This window comes from Rattus rattus, chromosome 7 (assembly GCF_011064425.1).
Source record: "Rattus rattus isolate New Zealand chromosome 7, Rrattus_CSIRO_v1, whole genome shotgun sequence".
NCBI classification, from domain to species: domain Eukaryota; kingdom Metazoa; phylum Chordata; class Mammalia; order Rodentia; family Muridae; genus Rattus; species Rattus rattus.
In genome coordinates this window covers 24,546,387-24,569,358 of record NC_046160.1, presented here as the reverse complement: position 1 = coordinate 24,569,358, position 22,972 = coordinate 24,546,387, and the positions used below count along the sequence as shown (strand labels likewise).

The 22,972-nt window shown below is 52.0% G+C and overlaps 1 protein-coding gene across 1 annotated transcript in view; it reads right to left on the bottom strand.

The window, feature by feature from the left end:
• The window catches only part of Dnmt3a (DNA methyltransferase 3 alpha), a 101,267-nt gene that overhangs the window by 14,503 nt on the left and 63,792 nt on the right, over positions 1 to 22,972 (bottom strand). The window contains exons 8-9 of the mRNA XM_032908615.1: positions 20,510 to 20,553; positions 19,959 to 20,105 (exon numbers count right to left, since the gene is read on the bottom strand). Coding sequence (XP_032764506.1) covers positions 19,959 to 20,105; positions 20,510 to 20,553 — 191 coding nt within the window. The remainder of the gene's footprint in view (positions 1 to 19,958; positions 20,106 to 20,509; positions 20,554 to 22,972) is intronic.

The window sequence follows — 22,972 nt, the reverse complement described above, 5'->3', positions numbered from 1 at the left end:
CCGGAGCAATGAAAGCTAACTCGCTCTTAAAGACTAAACATCCATGCCTCGGGGTCAGGGAGCGCACTCAGATCCATAAAGGTAACTTTTTAAAAATATTTTTTTTTTAGTGATCAGAAAACAACTCGAAGCCAAGTGTAGCATACACACCTAGAATCCCCACACAGGCAGAACTGCTAATTGGGAGGCCAACCTGGGCTACCTTGAAATCCCTCTTGAAAAAAAAAAAGAATGTAGTTGGGAGTTTTAGAACTGCCCTTACACGCATGGCAACTCAAAGGCAGCTGACTGGCCCGGCCTCACGTCTCCACTGCAGGGTTTCTGGTCATTTTCCTGACCTGATTAAGAACCTGAGGACTCCAAGGCTGCTGGCCCCGGCTGTCAACGCACGCCTGCCAGGCTGTGCGGAGCGGCTCACAGGGTCACCTTTTAGGTGAGTAATCTGGTACCATTCTGCTCCAGTCCTCATGTTCTTGCCTCGGGGCAACAACCCAACTTCCTGTGATCCCTAAATAAAACGCAAGGGTGGTGATTTTAAGTGCTTACTATTGGTTCAACAAATCCGAATGGAATGATACAGCTGGGAAGTTAGCTCGGGCTAGGAAGGAATGCAGGGCAGTTACTCAACTTTCCCCAGCCCCACCCTCACCTGGCGGGCTTGCTTTCCCCTTCCTTGCAACAACTAGCTATCACCTCCCCCAAGGAGGTGCACCAAGGTTTGGCTTTGGAACCAGTCCTCCTTTTTCCTCTTCTGGATCCTCGGCAGATGTTACACACAGAGTTACACCCCTGCCCAGATGTTGCCTCTCTCCTCCCATCATGCCTTCTAGAACTTCTGACAACCACACCAGATCCAACTTAGGCAGCTGTCTCCAATGACCCAGAGACCCTGCGTTGCAGCGCCTCAGCCAGCCCGAGGCATGCGGCTTGCAGAGGAAAGGGCCTGCCTGCAACCATTTCCACAGCAAGGAATAGCTGGTAGGCAAAGGCTCCTTCCCAGGCCACCAGGTCTCTAAGGGAGTCGTGCCTGCCACCACCCTCATTATTCCCCCACAGCTCCTTTGTCTTTCTCCTCACCCTTCACCACAGTTCGAGAAAATTCTTCTCCCACAACTTCCCCAGCTTGTCAGATGCCGCTGCTGATGGCTGTTACAGCATCCCCAACCCACCAGCACAGAACATGTGCCTAGCACAGCTTGGGCTAGCAAAGAGGAAAGGGGCCTCCACCAGGACCAGCGCGGTAGAGGGGGTTAGCAGCAGGAGGCCAGAGGAAAGGGGAAGAGGGGGCTGCGCGGCCGGTGGGGGAGGGGCTCATTAGAATAGTCAGCCTGGCAGTACAACCACCCTCCTTCCCACGTTCACTACCTCTACACCCCAAGCAGACAATAGGAAAGGGAAGGGTTAACTAGGGGCTCTAGCATTTGGTCTCTAAGCCCTGGAACTGGGCAGCGTCCAAGAGGGGCACAACACCATCCCCCCATACCCATAGCTTAAGGAAGCCACTTGGCCTAGAGTTCCTCCGGCCCAAGAAGCCGCTGGTAACTCCAGCCTACAGCTTCTCTGTCCAGTTCCACCTCCTCAGGCAGCTGTACCCGCACTACCTCTCTCAGCGACTCCCATTCCAAAGGTCAGGAGGTCTGCCTCTGCCGCCAAACCCACGCGGCTTTGGGCTATCTTAGTGTCACAAAACACCAGGCTACCTCCAGGACCCTGAGGTCGCACTAGTCCCTACCATAACTCACCACTCCTTTTCTGGTTGCTGGCCTAGTGATACAGGAATATTGGGGTGTACTATGGGAGGAAACTGTCTCTCTCCAGAGGCCTAGAGTTGGTAGGGCCTTGAGGCCAACATGGTCCCCCAAGAAAGCACACATCAGAAACTACCAGGAACCCATCAAGCCACCAGGACAGCCCAGGCTGCTTCCAACCTAACTCCAGTCCTTTACTGTCTTCAACCCGGACGTCTGCTCCCAGCCTGCAGTAACCGCTGTCCGGGCTGATCTTTCTGTGCCCTGAGCATGCCAGGTGACAATTGAGACCAGTGACGAGTGAGGCCTTGAAGCTCCTAAACTCGAGTGAGTGGGGCGACCCAAACCAGCAACCCCGGAACTCAGTTGGGCCGGAGGCTAACTTGACTCTTTGCAACACTAAGGGCTGCGGGGATCCTCCCACCACCCCCACCACCTCCCCGCCCCCGGTATCCCCAGGACTCTGTCCAGGAACCTACCCATAAGGCCAGGTGCAGCCCCTCTGCAGTACAGCTCAGGTGTGAGCCCCGGCCCGAAGCTCTGTAAATAGCTGCCCGTCTGGGGGGAGGGGCAGGGGGCGTTGGGGCTGGGGGCGGAGGGGGCCAGAGGGAGGGGGAGGGGGCGCTGGGGGGGAGGGAGGGAACATTTTCTTTGTCTAGAACTCCAGGTCACGTGGGCCCCACTGGATTTCCTGGTTGGCTACGCGCGGGCCGGGGGAGGGGGCCGGCCTCCTACGCTGGCGCTGGGCCAGCCCCTCACCCCGGCCCGAGGGGCGCGGGGGGCCTGGGGGCGAGGCTGGCCAGTCCGTTCCCAGGGCCCCGCCCCTCCAGCCAGCGCTATCGGACGGGCAGCTCTGCCCCCTTCCCCCAACTCTAGGGATGGGGGGGCGGGTGGCATAGGGAAGGGGGACCCTGGGGGAGGCAGGGTGCGTGCCCGCCGCGAGGGACCCAGAGCAGCGGTGGTGGGATAAGAGCGCTGGCTTCAGACAGCCTGAGAGTGCCGGGAGAAAGTTGCAGAAAGTGAGTTTCGCAGAAGCAAGAACAGAGGAAAAAAAAAAGAGCGAGTGAGTGCGGGAGCGCGCAAGCGAGTTTACAGATTAGAGATGAGGCTCGGAGTTCAGGGAAACGCGGAGCTTATGAAACGCAGTTTAGGGAAAGAACGTTGATGTAAGTGGATAGAAGGTGTCCCACGCAGGTTGAGGGAGCCCCGGAACAATAACTGCTGGAGAATTAAACCCCATCACCACACTACAGGTGAATGGGGGGGGTGCTTTAAAAGCGTGGTTGACAAGTAGACATTGAAAACTTCTTCCCGCCCAGTCCCCCAGGTCACACTGTGTGCCTAACTTGGTTGACTCATTTTTCTGTTCGTTAAGAGCAAGGCCTTCATTCACAGCCAAGGCATCAGCAGCTGTTAAAACCCGTGGTGTGAAGTACACCTGTAATCCTAGGATGTGGGAGACCAGAAATCAGAAACTCAAGGTCATCCTCGACTAACACAAGTTCAAGGCCAGCCTGAACATCACAAAACTCTGTCTCAACAATTATGGAATAGACACACTCACACGCTCGTGCTGATGTCTCCTAGAACCACCAGGTGAAGCTGAGGCCATTTCATTCCTAAGCAAAGGCACACACGCACCATCCCTGCCCCTCCCTTAGAGGGCTGAAGCATCAGATACAGACATAGACACTTGTTCCTGCTCTCAGGAAGTTGATAGATTCCACTTGACTTGAGGAGATAGGAGAGAAAAATCACTGAAAAGCAAACTCTATGTGGGTAACTACCCAAACCACCAAGCAGTTAACACAAGGCTGCATCAAATGGAGGATGTGGGTGAGAGATAGGTAGGACAAGAGAGATCAGAAGATGAACAGGATTTGGAGGAAGCAAGCAGGTAGGAGGCAAGACCCACCCTCTCAGTTTTGACTACAGCTAAAAGGCTGAGTAGTGAGAATGATGTTAATCACTGAGTGGAGATAGTCTGTAACAGGGCAGATGTTTTGGAAAAACAAGGTGAATGGGTATTTTACAAAGATTAGCCAGGAGTCAGTTTGCAATTAGAACAAAGAACTGAAGGAGAATGCCTCAGTGGGGGGCCGCTATCTGTCTGGAACGCTGGTGGAAGACCTGCTCCCACTGCCACGACCTTGACACAGACCACTTAACCCCAAGATGTCGGTTTTCTCCTCTGCAAAACAGGGTGATGACATCAGCCCTCGGGAGCCTGGAAAACCAGCATCCTAAAGACAGTGAGGTAACACCCCAGGTGCCTGGCTCCCAGCCAGTGAGCTGGGACATACCAGCTAGAACAGATGCAGGCGCAGGTAGAGGTGAAGGGACGAACCAGGAAGGAGAACCCTCCAGCTCACCCTTCCGGAGACCATCAGAGCAGGTGGGCAACTGAAAAGACTTTCCCCACGTCAAATTTAAGGGTCCAGGGCCAGGTCTCATGGTGCACTTTGTAATCCCATCCCCCCAACTCCTCCCCCATGGCTCCCACAGGAGACAGAGAGACTGGGAGATCACTTCTAGTAAGTCATTTCATGTTTGAGGCTAGCCTGGGCCACAGAGTGAGACTCTGGCTCAAAAAAAAAAAAAAAAAAAAAAAAAAAAAAAAAAGAAAAAATCTTAGGAGTACAAAATTCCCTAAAAAAGGAGCCATTCCCTGCTCCCCCAGTGAGCCCCACTGCCCCAGTGCACCTTTCAACACTGTCATAGTGGTACCTGTTTAGGCCGCCCAAGCCGGGAGGAGAAGCCGAAAGGAGAAGCCGTGAGCTTGGGGCTGTGGTGTAGCTCCATGGCGGACCACATTCTCAAACCCTGGTTTGTTCCCTAGCACCTTCCCACCCCTGGAAGGGAAGGAAGTCCTGAATTGACTCCTCTTGCTGCCCTCTGACCTTTCAGAAATCAAGGACCATAAAAGACTTGCTCACTGCCATCTCCACAGGCCCAATCAACACCTCAGACCTCTCAAAAAAAAAAAAAAAAAAAAATTTCCTGCTCCTTAGCTTGGCTGCAAGCCATGCTGACTTCTAACTCATTACGTAGCCAAGGCTAACCTTGAACTCATCTTCCTACAGGTGTGTACTGCTACATCTGGCCTTCAGGTATTCTTCAGACAAACTTCCTTTTGTTACATTTTCGAGTGGACGACACTCATACCAGTAAACTGCCAGAAAGCGCCATGACCAGTATCGTGCTCCAAGTGGCAAAGAGTGTGTATCCTTGACGAGTCAGGAAGCTTCCTTTCTCCTGTACGCTGCTTTCCTGGGACGTTAAAGCACTAAACTGGGAAAACTTGGTTTTCCAGCTGCAGAGATAAGATGAGCCTCCGGGCCATATCATTAAGCAGAGAGCAGTACTGCCTGGACGTCAGTGGTGAAACGGGTCGGGTCGCTAACACCAGCTTGACAAACCCTGGCTCTGAGCTCAGCATCTGTAGAATGCAGTGACCTAGGGAAGAAAGAGATTCTATTGCTGCCTTCACTCTCGGGACAGGCACCACTGGGAAGTCCTACCCCTTCTCTTCCTTCTGCCCACGTGCACTCACTGTAGACACCAGACCTGGAGACACAGCAGAGGCTGTGAGGTCCCTGTGAATGGGTGTCTGCTCTGAACTTGCCCCTCGGTCCGCAGAAGCCTCGATGTGAAGCAGCCAGCACGCCAAGTGATATTCAAGGCCCCCCACAACTTAGAGGTCTCCCTGATAACAGCTCACGGCTCCACCCTGAACCCACCTGCTGCTGACTCCCACAGGGCCCTTCCCTTTCAGCCTCCGCCAGTGGAAACCCTGGCTAACTTTTAGGTGAGCTTACCCGCTTTCTCCACCAACAAAGTTCCTCTAACTCTGGGCTGTCCGTGTAAGTAGCAGCTAGCTGTGTGTAAGTTAAGTGAATTAAAATTAAGAATTAAGCTGCGGTTCCTCAGTTGCATCAGCCTTGTTATACATGCTGAAGAACCACCATTCTGGATACATGCACAGAATACAGAACAAACCCATTATCACAGAAAGTTCTGGATAGGGCTTCTCAAACCCCCCTCCCCCCATAGCTCTCCCCACTGTGCCTTATCTCCCACTCCTATCCTGCTCCCTGCCATTGGCTTTGCCTCTTAGGAAGAGGGCTGGACTCATCATCTCCACAAGATTACAGCTCCCTAGAGGGCAGACACAGAACCTTCCTCTGCTTCTGTGGAAATTAGGGGCAGAGCTAGCCACGGAGGAGGAGTAATGCTTCTGTGGAAATTAGGGGCAGAGCTAGCCACGGAGGAGGAGTAATGCAGCTGAATGCAACACTGCTTCAGGAGTGTCCTCTGTCTACATGCATCCCTGCGTTCCAGCTGCAGGCAGATCCTGTCCATAGCAGGCAGACATTCTAATGATTGCCAGGAGTCCTGGTTTAGGGCTCTCCAAAGCTGCCAGGAAATGTTCGTTTTCCTATTCCTGTGCAACCCATATGGAGGCGGCAAGCAAATGACCAGGACTGAGCTGCTGGCAGTGAAGCTAAAAATAGCCTCAGAGCCAACAGTGTGGAGTTAGCAGGACTTGTTGCTAAGGAGACAGCCACAGAGAGAGCAACCAAGCAGGAGAAAGTGTCAGACATTCACCAGGAGAGCAAAGGCTGGGCTGGGGGACACAAAGTTGACAGGGGGCCAAGACTCCCACCTGGAGATGGGCTGCCTTCTGGCAGCTTCTGACTACTGTTCAAGTGGGGTAAATATTCCCCTGTCCCTCAGTACTTCGTCTCCATGGCAACCACCAGGGCTGGGGTAAAGTACCAGCCCCTGGAAGGGAGGCCTCTGCCTGGAGCTAGTTGTTATGGCAACTTCTCCCCTTTCCTGTCATTCTCTCCCTCCCAGCTTCCCCTAAAGGATGAGGTGGGGGTCAAGACTTGGCTTAACCAATGGGACCAGGAAACACCTGCTAAGCAGCCAGGGGCTCCTGGGAGCCCAGGAAGGCCAGCAAGTCTATTGGGCAGTACATCTTCTCTTCTCCCTTAGTCCTTCACAGGTGACCCTGCTAGAAAACGCCCACACTCGCTGGGGTTTAACCCCATCAAGATCACCAGAGAGGGAGTTAAAAATACAGATGGCCAGGCCCTGCCAACTGGGATCGGTAGGCTCGAATGGAGGCCAGGGCTCTTTTTAAAACCACTGTAGGTAATTCTAACATCAGCCAAGTGTGGGGGCTTCAGAAAGCTCAGGTTGTGGGCTGGTTATCAGGGAGTAACTGAGTCCTCGAGAGGACTGGGACCACCAGAAGGGTCAGAGTCACCAACTGAGGAGAAAGTGGTCTAGAAAAGAGGGTCACTCATGCATCGAAATGCAGGGGTCCCAGGAGGGCCGCTGTACCTCTGGCTACTGTCTGACTAGGCCCTGTGTTGAAATCAAAGCAATGAATAAGCTGTTCCCTGTGGTGGAGGGCAGAGGGTGGGGGCTGGGAAGCCTGCTTCCCAGTGAGTGCAGAAAGGTAGCACAGATCACTCAAGCTAAAAGAGAAATCCATCTTCAAAGGTAGAGTGAAAGGGTCACCATGGCAACTATGGGGTGCCAGCCCGATTGATTCTACATAGCCAGCCTGGACCTGGGCCCTGCATTAGAACCTTGATCCCAGCTCCTAAGAGTAGCATTTGGCCCCAACATCACACACCCTGCCCCAGTAACCAGATCCATTTTCTGGAGCCAACTGTGAGTCTGTCTGAAACCCACCTACACCAAGATGGCTGAGTCTGGAGTGCCTGCAGTGGCCAGGCTGGGGAGGAGCCCTGGGGTGAGGGCTGGGAAAGAAGGTGGAAGCGATGAGCTGCGCTCCTGTTACTCACAGCCTGTGTGTCCAGGACCCACCACACACAAACCACAGCCCTCATTCAAGACAGCATGCAATTAGGTGGTAAATTATGTGGTAGTGATGCTTCCTACATGTGCAGAGGGAAATCAGAGGCTGCCAGAGCCAGCAAAGGCAGGAGAATTCCAGGGATGTAAACCAGGAATAGACAGAACCTCCAAGCTTTTCGGGCAGGACGGGCAGATCTACAGCTCACCTGCCATGGCACTATCTTCCTGGTAGTACGCGGCTGGAGGAAGGGTGTGAGAAGCATGAGGTAAGCCAAATTAATTTGTCCTTAGAGACAGGCAGTGGCCTGGACCTGCTGGACTTGAGAGAATTCTCATGAGCAGCATCTAATGCAGAGCTAAAAGCCAGTCCTTCCTTCTTGCTGACTCCTTGACTCTGTCCATCCTGTGCATCTGGCCCAAGCATTCCCCAGCCCTACCGAGCTCCCTGGATCCCCTCAGTCATCCCTATGCTTGGAAACCCCAATCCACCAGGTCTGCCTGTGGGCTCCTGCTACCTCTTCCTCCTGCCACCCTGACCAGCCATATTCTGCCCACCTCCCTGCAGTTCTGGAGCCAGGCCCCAAACCAGCCTCACTTTGACCTGCTGTGCCAGGGCTGCTAGGTCTGCACTGCTCCTCGGATGCCTACGTCTGAGGGCCTGGGCAAGAGAGACTGAGGAGACTTCAGGGTTGGGGAGGCTATGCTGCACAGACCCAGGCCTCACCAGACAGTGATGACAGGATTCTAAGTGACTACCTAGCTTCTCTAACCAGCCTAACGGGTCTAGAGACACCATCTACTCAATACAGATGGGATCTAAGGAAGCAAGAGGGGCTAACACTTGGGCAGAGAGAACTGAAGGTAAGTTTGCTCAAGTGGACGTTGTGACCCTGGAGAAACCTGAGTCTGCAGAGAGGTGCTAATCACCCCCCAGCAGGGAGAGTGTGCCAAGAGGAACGCAGTGTACTGCCCCTCCCCCACCCTTTCTCCAGAATCCAGGGGTCAGCGGAAGAGGCAGAGGGACCACCCTTCTGATTCAGGCATGCAGACTCTCCCAAGTTTCAGGGTCCAAAGACGATGGGAGGAGCCCAGAAGGCTAGCTTGGCTATTGCCAGAAAACGACGGGGTGGCCTCCATCTCCATCCGGAAGAGGAAATTTAAATCAAAGCCGGGGTCCTTTCCGGCCTCTCCACCCCCCAGGCTTAGAAAGTGAGAGTTACAACCCCAGCAGCGGCGCCTTCCAATCACCTGAAGACCTGAGCTGCCACTCAGTCCCCAACGTGATTAATCTGCCCCAGGCGGGTTAAACAAACAGCTCCTGGTGACCCTAGTGCTTAGCTAGGACCCCTCCATGAAAGTGAGGCAGCCTTGGGGGCTCTGGGCTAGGTTCAGTGCTGTTCATTTCACAGGCCTAGTGATTTCCCAAACATGAGTAAGCCCAGGCCCGTGGGTCAGGGCTGATACCCAGGCTGCTTAGGCACTGCCCAGAGACTGGTTTCCACCGCTCAGAACAGGTCTCGGATGCCTGCCCAGGTGATGCAGAACAACACATACTCTTTCCATTGCTGCTGCTGCTACAGTTTTGTTAGAGTCCCGCTCCTGGCCTCAACTTCCAGGCTCAGGAGATCCTTCTACCTCAGGCTAGTGGGACAGACGGCACACCCAGCTGAGCACTGGCTTCTGTCCGCATCCTTGGGATGTAAAAAGTAAGTTCACCTAAATGTTTGCTGTCTGAACTTTTGCTACCCCCCACCCCCGACCCACCCAGTTCCCTTGCCAACGGCATCAGTTTTTAAACATACAGAGGAATGAATTGTTCTTTTTGTTCAGGCCGTCTGAGCTGGGATACAAACAGACACAGGCGCTGCCTCTCGGTTGATGGAGGCTGGGAAGAGTGGCAGTTATGTGGTAACATAGAGCGTAGAGTGCTGTGGCGCTGCCAACAAGAATACTGCACTCCTTGCAGCTGCCGTGTGAAACCCGAAAGGCCGGTGCCGGCTGACGTGAGGAAGAGCTGGGACAGCTGAGAAGGGTCCCCAGGCCCGGTGGGTGGCGGCTCACACCTGTAATGCCTGCACTTTAGAGACAGGGCAGGAAGATCAAGAGTTGGATGTTACCCTTGGCTTGTCAAGGCCAGCCTGAACTGACGACCTTAGACAGACCCTCCTCAGAAAGAGCAAAAACAAAAGGAGAAATGTTCTGTGCTGGGGCTGGCCCAGCAGTTCCTCAGGAAGCCCACCTGTTGGTGAGCCAGAAACCTCTCCCTGCCTCGGTCTTGCTTTCCTTGCTTTGGGTCTGTTTTTCTGATTGTCCCCACAGTCACTCATGGTCTGTGACAGCTACTGGAGAAAGCAGCCTTCCCCAAACCAAGCAAAAACAACAAAACAAACAAACAAACAAAAACAACAACAACAAAAACCCCAACCATGTCCTTACTTTGATGTGCCAGGGTATTAACCTGTAGCCCACGCTGTAGTTCTGCCCCTCCTACCTCACCCTCAGTGAAGGTTAAATGTAGCGCCATCTTCACTTCCTCTGCTCCTGCATACCCCTCTCTGAGTCCTCTTAGATCACATTAAATCATGTTAAAATGCAGCCGGGTCCTCTCTGCTCACAGCTGCAGACTGAGCCCAAATTTCTCACCATGGCAGGGAGGTCCCTGTGATGTAACCAGCAGTTTTCTCTCTCCTCACATACCCTCCTAACCCTGTACCATGTCTCTTGCTGTCTCAAACACGTCAGCATGTCCCTCTCTCCTCTCTGCCCATGGTTGTTCCAGTTCCGAATTGTCTCCAAGGAAGCCTCTTCCAGGATGTTTTTCTCAAGCAACCCTGCCCCTCCCCCAAGCTGTGGTCCTCTGCTCCACACAGCTCAGATCAGCTCTGCCTGTAAGACAGCCTTGCTCAGAGCCTGGCAGCCTCCTCTACCATACGGCATGTGTCTCTGGGACAGTCTGTGTCATTTGTCTCTTGGGCCACTAGCACAATAAGCTGCGTCTTTAGTCAATCCTGAGCTAAGCTTGTTAACTCTCTCTACTAAAACACAGAATTCTTTGTGGAGCTAAAGAATCGGAGGGCTCGCTCTCCCCAAGAGTAAACATCACTGGGACCTCCCCTGGGCAGCGGACAAAAAAAAAAAAAAAAAAAATCATGTGGGTTTTGTTTTGTTTTCCTGGTTGCTTATTTTGTTTTTGTTTTTTTGAGAAAGTCTTACTTGGTGTAGAACTCAAAGTAGACCAGGCTGGCCTAGAACTTGCAATGCTTCTTTTGCCTCTGTCTCCTGAGTGCTGAGATTGCAGGTAAATGTGCAACACCATGCCCAAGTGTTTAGGACAGTGTTGTGTAGCTCTGGCTGGCCTTGAACTTCTGGTCCTCCTGCCTCTTCCCTCCTAAGTGATCCATCACTTCAAAGTGAGCACCACCACATTCAGTCTGTGCGGTGCCAGGAATAGAACCCAGGGCTTCCTGCATGATGGGTAATCATTCTACCATCTAAGCCACAACCCCAGCCCTCTGTCTCTTCTGGGTGTTTTGCCTGTGTGTATGTCTGTGCATCATGTGCATGCAGTGACCATGGAAGCCAGACAGGGAGCCCCAGCCAGATCCCTTGGGACTAGAGTTACAGGCAGTTGTGAGCTGCACTTGGATGGGTGCTGGGACTAGAACCTGCAGAGGCCGAGGCCGGCAGATCCCTTGGAGCTGGAATAAGCCTTGCAAACCTACGCATGTGGGAGCCAGAGACAGAAAGGTCTTCTGCAAGAGCAGTCAGCACTCCTAACGTCCAAGCCTCTCTCCACCCCTTAAATTACACTTGTAGATGTGCCAGCGGATGTGCCAGCATGCCAGGGTGGTTTTAGTTTATGCATCTTCTGTTCTTGAGACAGGGTCTCCCTGTGACTGTGTAGCTCTGATGGGCCTGGGACTCACTATATAGACCAGGTTGGTCTCGAACACAGAGATCCATCTGCCCCTGCCTCCTGAGTACTGGGACTGTAGTCATGAGCCTCCATATTCAGCTCTGGGTCTTTAGGATCTGTCTAAAACAATAGAGAAGGGAGGGACACAGCCATGAAGAAGGGAGAGCAAAAGTAATCTACTGATTATTTTATAATCCTTCTCCTGAGGGTGCTCCATCTGCACATCTCTAGGAGGTGGTGGGCTCTGAGGCTCGCTCAGATATTTAATCTAGCACTGACGTTTCAAGTAGTACAGGTATCAGAGGGAGCCGTGGGTCCTGACTCCAGCCCTTCCCAACCCAGATGATAAATGTCTAGAGTTCCTGTAATTGGGCAATCTATTTCTATCACACTAGAAATCAGGGAACTGAACTGATCAACTAATCTGGAGCAGAAGCTAAGACCAGGCTTCCGGAATCCCATCCCAACATTATCCTAATCCAATTTTTCAGCTTCAGATGTGCAGTCCTGAGAAACAGCCAGTCAAGGGTGGGGCGAGGGCACAGGGAAGCAGGGCTGGGAGAAGCACTCAGCCTTTTGGTAAAGCTACTTGGTGTCTCAGCTGCAAATGCTCCTACCCAAGAGTGAGGAAAATGGGGTCGAGAAGCACCCACACCACTGGCTGCTCCTTTGCTGAGGAGATCACACCTACTACCCACCTCATCTTCCACAGCCTCTCACAGAAGGCGCCCTTCCCCGGGGTGCTACAGGGTAATTGCTTATTAAATGGCGTATGGCCCAGCAATAGGTGACCCTCTGGACACTCACCGGCTGTTCTTCCTGGGCAGACAGGAAGCGGTCTGTCACAAGCCCAGGTTGTAAAGCAAATGGAGTTCACATTTGTTAAAACCCCCAGAAGCAGAAGCTGCAGCACAAATGGTCGATAAACATATGAAAAGATAACCGAGGGTCTCTTACCCTCTGGGGAGTGACAATTAGAGTCATAACGAGATGCCCTGTCCCACCCACTCCATCAGCAGAACTCAGCCGCTAACTAACTGGCACCAAAGTTGAATTTCAGGCAGCTCTTTCTTAGCAACTTGACGGATTTTGTAAAATGCAAAATGCACATTCCTCCTGCTTGGATTTCTTTTCCTAGGGGTATGTCTTACCGACAAACAGAAGCAGGAAGAAGCTGGCTACCCCTAGCGTGCAAGCAGACCCTGCTTCAATCCCTAGCACCCAACTAATAATCCAGGCACCTAGGAAGTAAAGGCAGAAAGGGCTGGAACTTAACAGGATATCCAACCACATACCAGGCTTGGGCCAGCCTGGGCTACCTAAGGCCTTGCTCACATAAACCAAGGAAGGGTACTGCCCCAGCATGCCTGGATAGCAAAGGACTGTGGCATAAGTAAGAGTCTGGTTAAATAAAAGCATGACAATTCATACAGTGGAAATATTCTAGTAATTATGTGGCTAAACTGGCCAGTCTCATTGTAAGTGAAAAACCAAACTGTAAAATGAGACTACAGAATGGCTCCAGTCACAGAAGCACAAACTTGTGAGGCAGGCTTTGACCCACAGCCAGAAAACTGTGACGTGTATACAGCAAACAGTGTGTGTGTGTGTGTGTGTGTGTGAGAGTGTGTGTGAGAGTGTGTGTGTGTGTGTGTGAGTGTGTGTGTGTGTGTGTGTCTGTGTGTGTGTGAGTGTGTGTGTGAGTGTGTGTGTGTGAGTGTGTGTGTGTGTGAGTGTGTGTGTGTGTGTGTGAGAGTGTGTGTGTGTGAGTGTGTGTGTGTGTGTGAGAGTGTGTGTGTGTGTGTGTGAGACTGTGTGTGTGAGAGAGAGAGTGTGTGAGAGAGAATGTGTGTATGTGTGTGTGAGAGAGTGTGTGTGGTGTGTGTGAGAGAATGTGTGTGTGTGTGTGTGTGTGTGTGAGAGAGAATGTATGTATGTGTGTGAGGGTGTGTGAGAGGTGTGTGTGAGAGAGAGGGATGTGTGTGTGAGTGTGTGAGAGTGTGTGTGTGTGAGAGAGTGTGTGTGTGTGTGAGAGTGTGTGTGAGAGAGTGTGTGTGAGAGAGTGTGTGTGTGTGAGAGAGAGTGTGTGTGTGTGAGTGTGTGTATGTGAGAGAGTGTGTGTGTGAGAGAGTGTGTGTGAGAGGGAGTGTGTGATGAGTGAGGGAGTGTGTGTGTGTAAGAGAGAGAGAGTGTGTGTGTGTGTGTAAGAGAGAGTGTGTGTGAGGTGTGTGTGTGAGAGTGTGTGTGTGTGAGGTGTGTGTGTGTGAGTGTGTGTGTGTGTGTGTGTGTGTGTGTGAGTGTGTGTGTGTGTGTGTGTGTGTGTGAGAGAGAGAGAGAGAGAGAGAGAGAGAGAGAGAGAGAGAGAGATGTGTGTGTGTGTTTTGAGACAGTATCTCATTCTGTAGCCCAAGCTAGCCAGGACATCACTAGGCAACCCATTCTGGCTTTGAACCTGTGATCTAATCAGCTGGACACGGTAGCTCACCCCTAAAATCCCAACCCTGGGGAAGTAGGTTAGAGGGCTGGCAAGTTCAAGACAGCATAGCCTGTTTTACAAACTCCTGTCTCAGAAACTAGTAGAGATGGGGCCAGCAAGACAGCTCTTCCAGCTAGACCCGATGTAGGCAAGTCCTGGACGTGTGGAAGAAAGAAACAGACTCCACAAAGTAGTTCCCTGACCACTACGTGCACTCCGTGGCATACACAGGTACATACACACTAATAATCTGCCTGTGAGGTGGCACACGAGCACTTGGGAGTCAGAAGCAGGAGGATATCTGTGAGTTTAAAGCTAGCCTGGTCTACATAGAGAAACCTTATCTCATAATAATGACAGCAGCCAAGCTCCTGTTCATGCCAACTTGTCAAGGAACTTTAAAGTTTGCACGTTCTTTAAGCCACACATTTCTGTGTTTAGGATTCTTGCTCTACCTAGCCCACTGCAGGCATGTCTGTCTGTCCGCAGGGAAGGGCCTCAGTTTGGTGCTTAGTCTCAGACCCCAGAGGGGGTAATCGATGAAGTATCACTTGCAAAGTGCCCCCTAAGGTCTAGGAACAAAGCTCCCTCCCTCCCCTTCAGGAATGCAATAGTTCTATTCCAGGCTGGACAGCCTTGGGTGGAGGCAGGGTCTTAAGGCCACAGATTGTTACTCTCACTATGCAATATTACCTGATAAGTATAGAGACACTTGAGCCAGGGCCCATCCCTCAAGCTGGAGTCAGGGAAGATAACAGATATCCAAGAGCCTGTCTGGAATATGGGACTCCTGCCCTAAAGTGACTTAGAATCTGGTCAGGGTGAAAGGATTAATGAGTGAGTCCTACCATCTACCATGGAGTCCTAATGCTGGGCTAATTTGGGAGGTCACAAGGTTGAAACCTTGGGAAATAGCCAGAATCTGTGCGCATGACTGGAGGCGGATAGGGGTTAGGGCATGAGGGAGCTGTAGTGGGTTCTGGAACAGGGCATGGTGTTTTATTATAGCAGAGCTGACCCAAGACAATAGCTTCCCCTCTCCAGGAAGAATTTCCAGTCAGAGATGAAGGAAATGGCCAGCTTTCCTTATCACCTGTATTAGTTCATTTTGTGCAACTTAAACTGGCATTTATTTACTTTTACAGACAGGTCTCACTTGCTATGTAGACCAGGGTTGGCCTTGAACTCAAAGACCCACCAGCCTTGACATCTTGAATGCTGGAATTAAAGGCATGCATCACCTTAGCAATCATGGACAGGTGAAAAGTATAGCTCTTACCCAATAGCTAAGATGTGAATGACGAGCTTGGAGGAAGGGGAAACTAGGTTGGGAAAGCAGCGTCTATCTGCATGTGGTGCTGTGGTGCCGAGACTGAAGCCAAGGCCTTGCTTGCTAGGCAAGTGCTCTCCCTCTGAGCTAAATCCCTGGGAAATCAGCTTGTGAGGTGAAAAAGATCTCCTAGGTAAGGCAGATGCAGAGTAGGGACTAATGGAGGCTTCTAGAAGGGCATACAAGCCCTTCAGACTTGAGCTTCACCCTGCCATCCAGGAAAGGCCTGAGGACTTCCCAAATAAAGCAATCTCTTTCTGAAATGCTCCCCTCTCTACTCCCTGAAATCCTAGCTCATCCTCTAAGAACCCAAAGCTGCCTCTAGCTGATGAGTTAGTCTGAAGCCTGTCCGAGCCCTGTGTTCTCTGTAGGTCACTGAGCTAGCAGGGCTTCCGGCACAGGGCTCGACAGTGTGCCTGAAGGAAGTTTTAAAGCTTTCGTGGGTGCCTCATTCCAAGGCTAGGAGACGCTGGCTGGCCTGGGAAGCAGGTGCTGTAGGTGCTGAAGAATGGGGGAGGGGGTATCAGGAGTGGAGAGGGCAGGGGGTGTAGCCGGAAGTGGGGAGGGCAGGTAGTTAGACTTATGAAAGCTTTTCTTGTAAATCTGTATATTGGGGAAATGAAGGTGGGTGGCAAAAGCACACACGGTGAAACCGACTTTGGAGGTAGAGGCCAGGTCAGTTCAGGTGAGCCTTAGTTACATAGGAAAACGAAAACGACAAACACTCAAACAAACAAAACCCAAAGCCAAAAGCTGCAGGTATGCGTCATGAGGATCAAGAGGAGGCAACCCAAGGGTTATCCTAGTTAAGAGACAAAATACACTGCTGAGAAATGTAGGGGCTGTGAGCTTTCAGGGGCACCAGGCCAGCCCAGGGAAGCAACATCAGAAGAAAAGCTCAAAGGTTGAAGAGCCAATTGAGCCTTAGAGCTGAGAAGCAGGCCTGGGGGCTGGAAAGTTAGCTCAGCACTTAACAAGCATTTGCTCTGCAGAAGGCCCAGGCTTAGTTCCCGGCACCCACACGGTAGCTTAACTAACTATCCATAACTCTAATGCCAAGGGACCCAACATTCTCTTCTGACCTCTGTGGGCCCAGCACACATGTGATACACAGACATATGCAGGCAAAATAGTCAGATGCATTAAATTAAAAAAAAAAGAAAAGAAAAGAAAAAGGAAGTGGGCTGATACCATCACGTTCCGCTCTGTAGTCGGCAAAGCTGCCTGTGTTTCACCAGCAGGGAGTTAGTCCTGCTGGGTCCCTAGCTGGGTGTGGCATTTAGAGCCCAACTCCTTGAGATTAGGAAACCTAAACTCTAATCGAGTACTGGCCCCACTCCCCACATGCCCTGGGGGCTTGTGGCCAATCAAGAATCAAGGGATGTGTAGTCACCATTTAAGATCTGTAGATCTGAAGAGGGTGGGAGGGACTTAGGAGAAAGAGAGGAGGGGGAGGGGAAAAGAGGGGCAGGATTAGGTATGGGAGGAGATGGGGGAGAAGGGTCAGGAAATTGAACAGAGGTGTATAGCAATGGGGGATGGGGAACTGGGGGTAGCCACCAGAAAGTCCCAGATGCCAGGAGAGCAAGAGCCTCCCAGGACCCCACGGTGATGACATTAGTTGAAATACCCCACAAAGGAGAGGGAGAACCTGTAGAGACCATGCCCATCTGAAATTTTAACCCAGAATTGCCCCTGTCTAAAGGAAATACAGGGTCAAAGAGTGGAGCAGAGACTGAAGGAAAGGCCATCCAGACACTGCCCTACCTGAGGATCCATGCCACATGCAGCCACCAAACCCAGTCACTACTGCTGATGCCAAGAAGTACTTACTGACAGGGGCCTGATATGGGTGTCTCCTGAGAGGCTTTGCCAGATCCTGACCAATACAGATGCAGATGCTCAAAGCCAACCATCAGACCAATCACAGGGACCCCAATGGAGGAGTTAGGGGAAGGACTGAAGGAGCTGAAGGAGCCTTATCTGGCATGGATGGGAGGAGAGGCCCTTGATCCTATGAAGGCTTGATGCTCCAGTGTAGAGGAATGGTAAGGTGGTGAGACAGGAGTGGGTGGGTGGGTGGGGGAGCACCCTCATAGAAGCAGAGTAAGGGGGGATGGGATGGAGGTTTGCAGAGGGGAAACCAGGAAAGGGTTTGAAATGTAAATAAATAAAATATCCAACTTTTAAAGTCTGTAGACTTAATTGCATTGGAGATCACAGAGTTCATTTCACTGATAGAAAGTACATTTTTTTTTTTGAGGTTGCCACACTACAGGTCATAGGTTCCTCTAATAGTTCAAATTGAATCCATTTTTTTCTACTTTTCTGTTAACACCTAGAGGTCTTTGTGTTGGTTAGGATGGCAAAGCAAAGCCCAAACCTAGCAGACTCACTAGAAAAGCATTTAATAATTGCTGAAGCGTGTGTGTGTATGTGTGTGTGTGTGTGTGTGTGTGTGTGTGTGTGTTCCTAAATTTTTTTTCTTCTGAAACAGGGTCTCACTATATAGCCCTGGCTGTCCTGAACTCCCTAGGTAGATAAAGTTGGCCTTGAACTCAAAGAAATCAACTGGCCTTTCCCTCTTAAGTGCTGAGATTAAAAATATGCAGCACCAAGGGCTGGAGAGATGGCACAGAGGTTAAAAGTGCTAGCTGCTCTTCCAGAGGTCCTGAGTTCAATTCCCAGCAACCACATGGTGGCTTATAACCATCTATTGTGAGACCTGGTGCCCTCTTCTGGCCTGCTGGCACACATGTAGGCAAACACTATATATAATAAGTAAATCAATCTTTAAAAACATGCACCACCACATCTGGCCAATGTTGCTAACTTCCTTTTTTTAATTCTTATTTTTGTTTTGGGGGGGATGGGGTCTTGCTGTGTAGTGGGAGAGGAGCTTGAACCATGTGGTGTCTTATAGACCAACCTGGCTTCAAACTTGTATCTTCCTTCTCCAGTCTCCCAAGATCACCTATCTTATATATTCTTACTTTAAATTTTTAAAATGTTGTTTACACTTATTTATTTGTTTATATATGTGCTGCCTGTGATATTCTCTCTCTCTCTCTCTCTCTCTCTCTCTCTCTCTGTGTGTGTGTGTGTGTGTGTGTGTGTGTGTGTGTGTGTGTGTGTGTGTGTGTATAGAATTCTTTCCTGTGTGAGGCTCCGTGACAAGTGCACTTACTGGCTAGAGTCAACTTGACCACTCAAATCTTTTAAAATTTTAGCAAGAACCTAAATTTGATTTAAAGAACAAAAACAAAAACTTCATTTTCTGGGAGTGGGAAAAATGTTTCTTACTTTGGCTCTGGGTGGCCTCCATGTAATACTTGAGGGATACCAGGCCCAGGTCACTACCTCAGCACCTTTGTCTCAGGGCTCAAGAGCAGAGGCTCAAGAGAGGTGAAGCAGAGCTTGTCTGAGCCCCAGGGTCCCGGGAGGGGAGAGAACAGCCTGCGATCTGAAGCCCTACTACACAGTCTTAGTGCTCTGGGTTACAGGCATCTGCCCCTCTCAGACCTCAGCCAGGCTGCCCTTTCTCCAGAGTTTCAGAAGGATGATTTCTGCCTTCCTGGATCCCAAAGGAACTAGAAACAATAAGGCAGCCAGAACCATGTCCCCTTCCCTTGTCTGGAACTTTCTCTAGGGCCAGCAAGCACATACTGTCATTATAACCTGAGGTCAAGACCCTGCTTCCTTTCCCTCCCTGTGGGAGTGGTGCCTACCACCCTCCCTTCCCGCAGCTGATCTCAGAGGACTAATGGCTGCCTAGGTCTTTCTGTGGCTTTCCACTCCCTTGCCCTTTCACAGCTCTGGGTGGCTGCCAGCTCCCTCAAGCTTGTCCATTGTGGGGCATGCCCCCAGGTCGAGGCTACTGATGGGGAAACCAGCTCTCCTGGACACACCTCTCCCAGTCTCCTGGGGCAACACCCAAGCCCACAGCTGTAGCCCTTCCTTTCTCATTGCCCCGGAACGCTGGAATCTCTGGGCACGAAATTCGGAGACTCTGTCTCTCTGTCCTCTCCTGAGGAAATCTGAGGCTCTGCATCTCTGCCCTCTACTGAGTAGGCTCCACAGACCCCATCTTCTTGGTGTCTGCAGCCCTGGGCCCAGCCTCCAGCTCCTTGGCACCCCACACTGAACTCTCCATCCCACCAGCCAGTCCTCCTATCAGAACAAACAGCACAATGCTTGCCTGTGCCCACGCCAGACCTGACAGTGTCCACCACAGCTGTAGCAGTTCACTGACCTGTTGTCAAAATGCCCTTGATCCCCCGTTGCTACGGCTGTCACCCGTACCTGAGTCATTTCTCACTGTCCATGCTTCTCTAGACACTCAAAGAGTGCAAATGCCACCTCTTCCAAGAGCCCTGCCTTGCCCTTGCACTGCAGGTCTCACTCTCAGAACATCAAGTCCATCCCCAGGTACCGGAGCGCCGCATGCACGAAGCTTACTTATGAGCACGCACTACTTCATACCCATAAACACAATAAAGGACAACCGAACTTCATACTGCCTAGTAGTAGTTTCCTGGAAACACTGGGAGTTAACCCTAGGGGGAAACAGTCTCAGCTGTGGCCTGACAGAAGTCCCCCTGACTTTTGGTTTGCCAGTTCCACACTAGACACCAGGGATAGAAGGCGTCTCACCTCCCTTTTCCAACGTGCCAGCCACTCATCCCGCTTCCGTTTGCTGATGTAGTAGGGGTCCCCTGCCTGGAAGGTGAGTCTTGGCATGGGCCGCTGACGGAGGCTGGACTCCCACCCCAAGCCACCACGCAGTCGGCCCCGGGAGCCCTAGGACAGAGAGACAGACAGGTATTAAGGTGGGCACAGAGAGCCTGCAGGGCTCTCTCCTCCTGGAGGGGAAACTGAGAGGGGTCACTCATCCCAAACAGAGTATAGAAATTCTGGTTCCTGGCCAGAGGGGTTGACCCCACCGAGGAGGGAGGGACGCAGGAACAAGGCAGTGAGGGGAAGTGCTTGAACCCTGGAGGGGGGGTGGGGATGAGCTGGCTGCCTCACTAGGGGACTTCCAACCTCCACCCCCACTTCCTCTCCCTCTCACAGGGGACAACCAAAGATGGGGCAGGGACCCACCCTCGGGCCCCCTCACACACACTCGCCACAGTCCGTCAGAGAGGTGGCTTTCTTCTAGAATCAGGATCCACAGAGCCCCTGGGGGTGAGGAAAACACTTGCCTCCATTTTCATGGATTCGATGTTGGTCTGCTTCTGTTCTTTGCCTGTGGAAAGGGAAGAACAATACGACTGTGACTGAGTCACAGGGGTGGCTCAGAGGAGCCTGGGGGCCTCCAAAGGGTCAGGGTCCTCCTAGCGTTTGCTTGTGCCTGTGTCATCCACGCTGGCCATACCGTGTGCCAGGCTGGCTCCAAGGACTCAGAGCAAGACCTGGAGCAGAGATCCCCGTCCAGGTTCCAAGCCCAAGAACACGGGAATCAGAAAAAAGTCAGGGCCATGGTTTCTGGCTATGGACCCTGGTCACAAGTACACAAACCAGGCTTCAAAGTGGCCACCACCTGCTGCTCACCCCCAGCCCTCACTCAGAGTGAGGAGCAGGAGGGTGGAGGGGCAGCGCAGGGGTTGGACTGAAGAAGCCAGACTGTCTTCACTTCTTTGTGTGGTACACAGACAATGGGCCAGCAGGAATAGACCCCAGGAAACAGCTCCATCTTTTTGGAGTCTGTCTTTTCACTACACATAGTTCTAAAAGGTATGGCCCTGTTATCAACAAGGAAACTGTCCACTCCTGGCTCCTTCTCAGGTTAGGATAAGAATTCGGGGCGGGGGGTGGGGGGGAGGTGTTAAAAACAGGGTTTTCCATGTAGCCCTGGCTGTCCTGGAATTTGCTCTGTAGACAAGGCTGGCCTCGAACCCACAGAGATCTGTCTCTCTTAGGTGCTGGAATTAAAGGTGTGTGCCACCCAGCTCAGGCTGGATTCTAACCACCTCGAAATGACCCCCTAACCTCTGCTATTTCCTCACATGTTCTAAGGATTGGTGTGGGCAATGAGTGCATGAAACAGGGCTGGGCGTACGGTAGGTACACGTCAACATGTCTCCCTTCTCTAAGGGACTCCCTGAGGCATATGCTTCTCTCTCTGTTCTCTTGGCTTTTCTCAAAGTTCCCCGACTGGCCACTGCTTCCGGTTCCTGGGAGGGACATCTGGGCTGGGAACAGCAGTCTCCACAGCGCCATCTTTAGGAAGGACTCTGTGCTTGTCTCGGCCCGACATGAAGGCAGCTACATCTTCCTGCCATTTCTGCACGCTTGCCAAGGCTCCTCTCCCAGGCAGCCCCGCGGCAGCTAGCTGTATGGCCTTTCCTATTAAGTAGGGAAAATTCGGACCTTTCTTCACCTGGGTGCCTGAATTCCTCTTTGAGACTGAGAAAATACAGGGCTAAGGCCTAGAGCAGGAAGGTCACTAAGTTTGGCTTACGTAGCTTGGTGTGCATGGGGGTGAGGGGTTGAGGGTGGGTGGGTGAAAAAACAAAGAGCCCCAAACGGAAAAAACAGCCCCTGTTACATCTCCCAGCTCAGGAGCGGAAACCACCCGCAGCATTTATGGCTCCAAATCTTTAGCCTGGACGTTTCCCCCACTGTCACCAGACAGGACCTGAGGTTCCTCTCTGCACCTGCCCAGAGCGCTTTAAACAGCCACGCGTGCTGGGCTCCATCTACAGGGGATGAAGGGAGGGAGGGGAGGGAGGGAGGGCAGAGCCCCTGCTGGTTACCCCGCGGGCTGTGGACCCCGTGGTAGGCAGGCGTGTCGCTGGGCCTCGTGGAGGCAGTGCGTGGGAGGAACGTGGTGGCTGTCACCCATGTGTGGTTGGGGGTGTGTGCCCTCCCAGTACAGGGTACATGGTTGGCCTTTTAAGGCACGTCTCACCCACCACGTCTCTTTCTCCCTGCTTCCTCCATGTCCTCTCTCCCACAAGTCTGCTTCCTACTTTCCACAGGGTTCCCCCTCAAGCCTGCCCGGGGCCTCCCACCTCTAGGGCAAGCCCCTCCCTCAGACCTCAGCCTATAACCCAGGCTGCCAGGAAGGGGTGCCTGCCTGGATCACGGGTTCTACTCCTGCTGAGGCTGCAACAGCTGCAGCAGAAACCATGCAGCAGTCAGCTGAGGGTGGTGTGCAAGGACGCCAAGCTGGCCCAGGCTATTAGACTGCATATGGGACCTGAGTTTCCCAAATACAGCTCCCTCCTACCCCAGTGGCTTTTGACTACGTTTACCAGGAGTGATTTATTCATTAGACTGTAAGAAATTTTGACCTGAAAAGAAGACATGGTTGAGTATGCTGAATATTTCACAAGAGGCATCTGAGGCCAGGTGAGCCGCGCTGTAATCAGATTTCAGGGCTTCTGACTCTTAGAGGACTACCACCATTATAACTTCTTTCCTTTGCCAGGCCTCCAGCCCTGAAGTCTCCCAAATGGAGACTTCTTGAAAAAGTTTCCAACTGGCTTCTTTCTGGAATTTTTTCCCTGACAGACTGCTAGTGCCTACGTGAGCTTTCTCACTGTCAGCCACACACACGCACACATGCACACGCACATGCACATGCACACGCACACAAACAGGCACGCACACTCTTTCCCTCTCCAGCCTGGCCAGTAGACCACAAACTGGCTGTCTCTGAG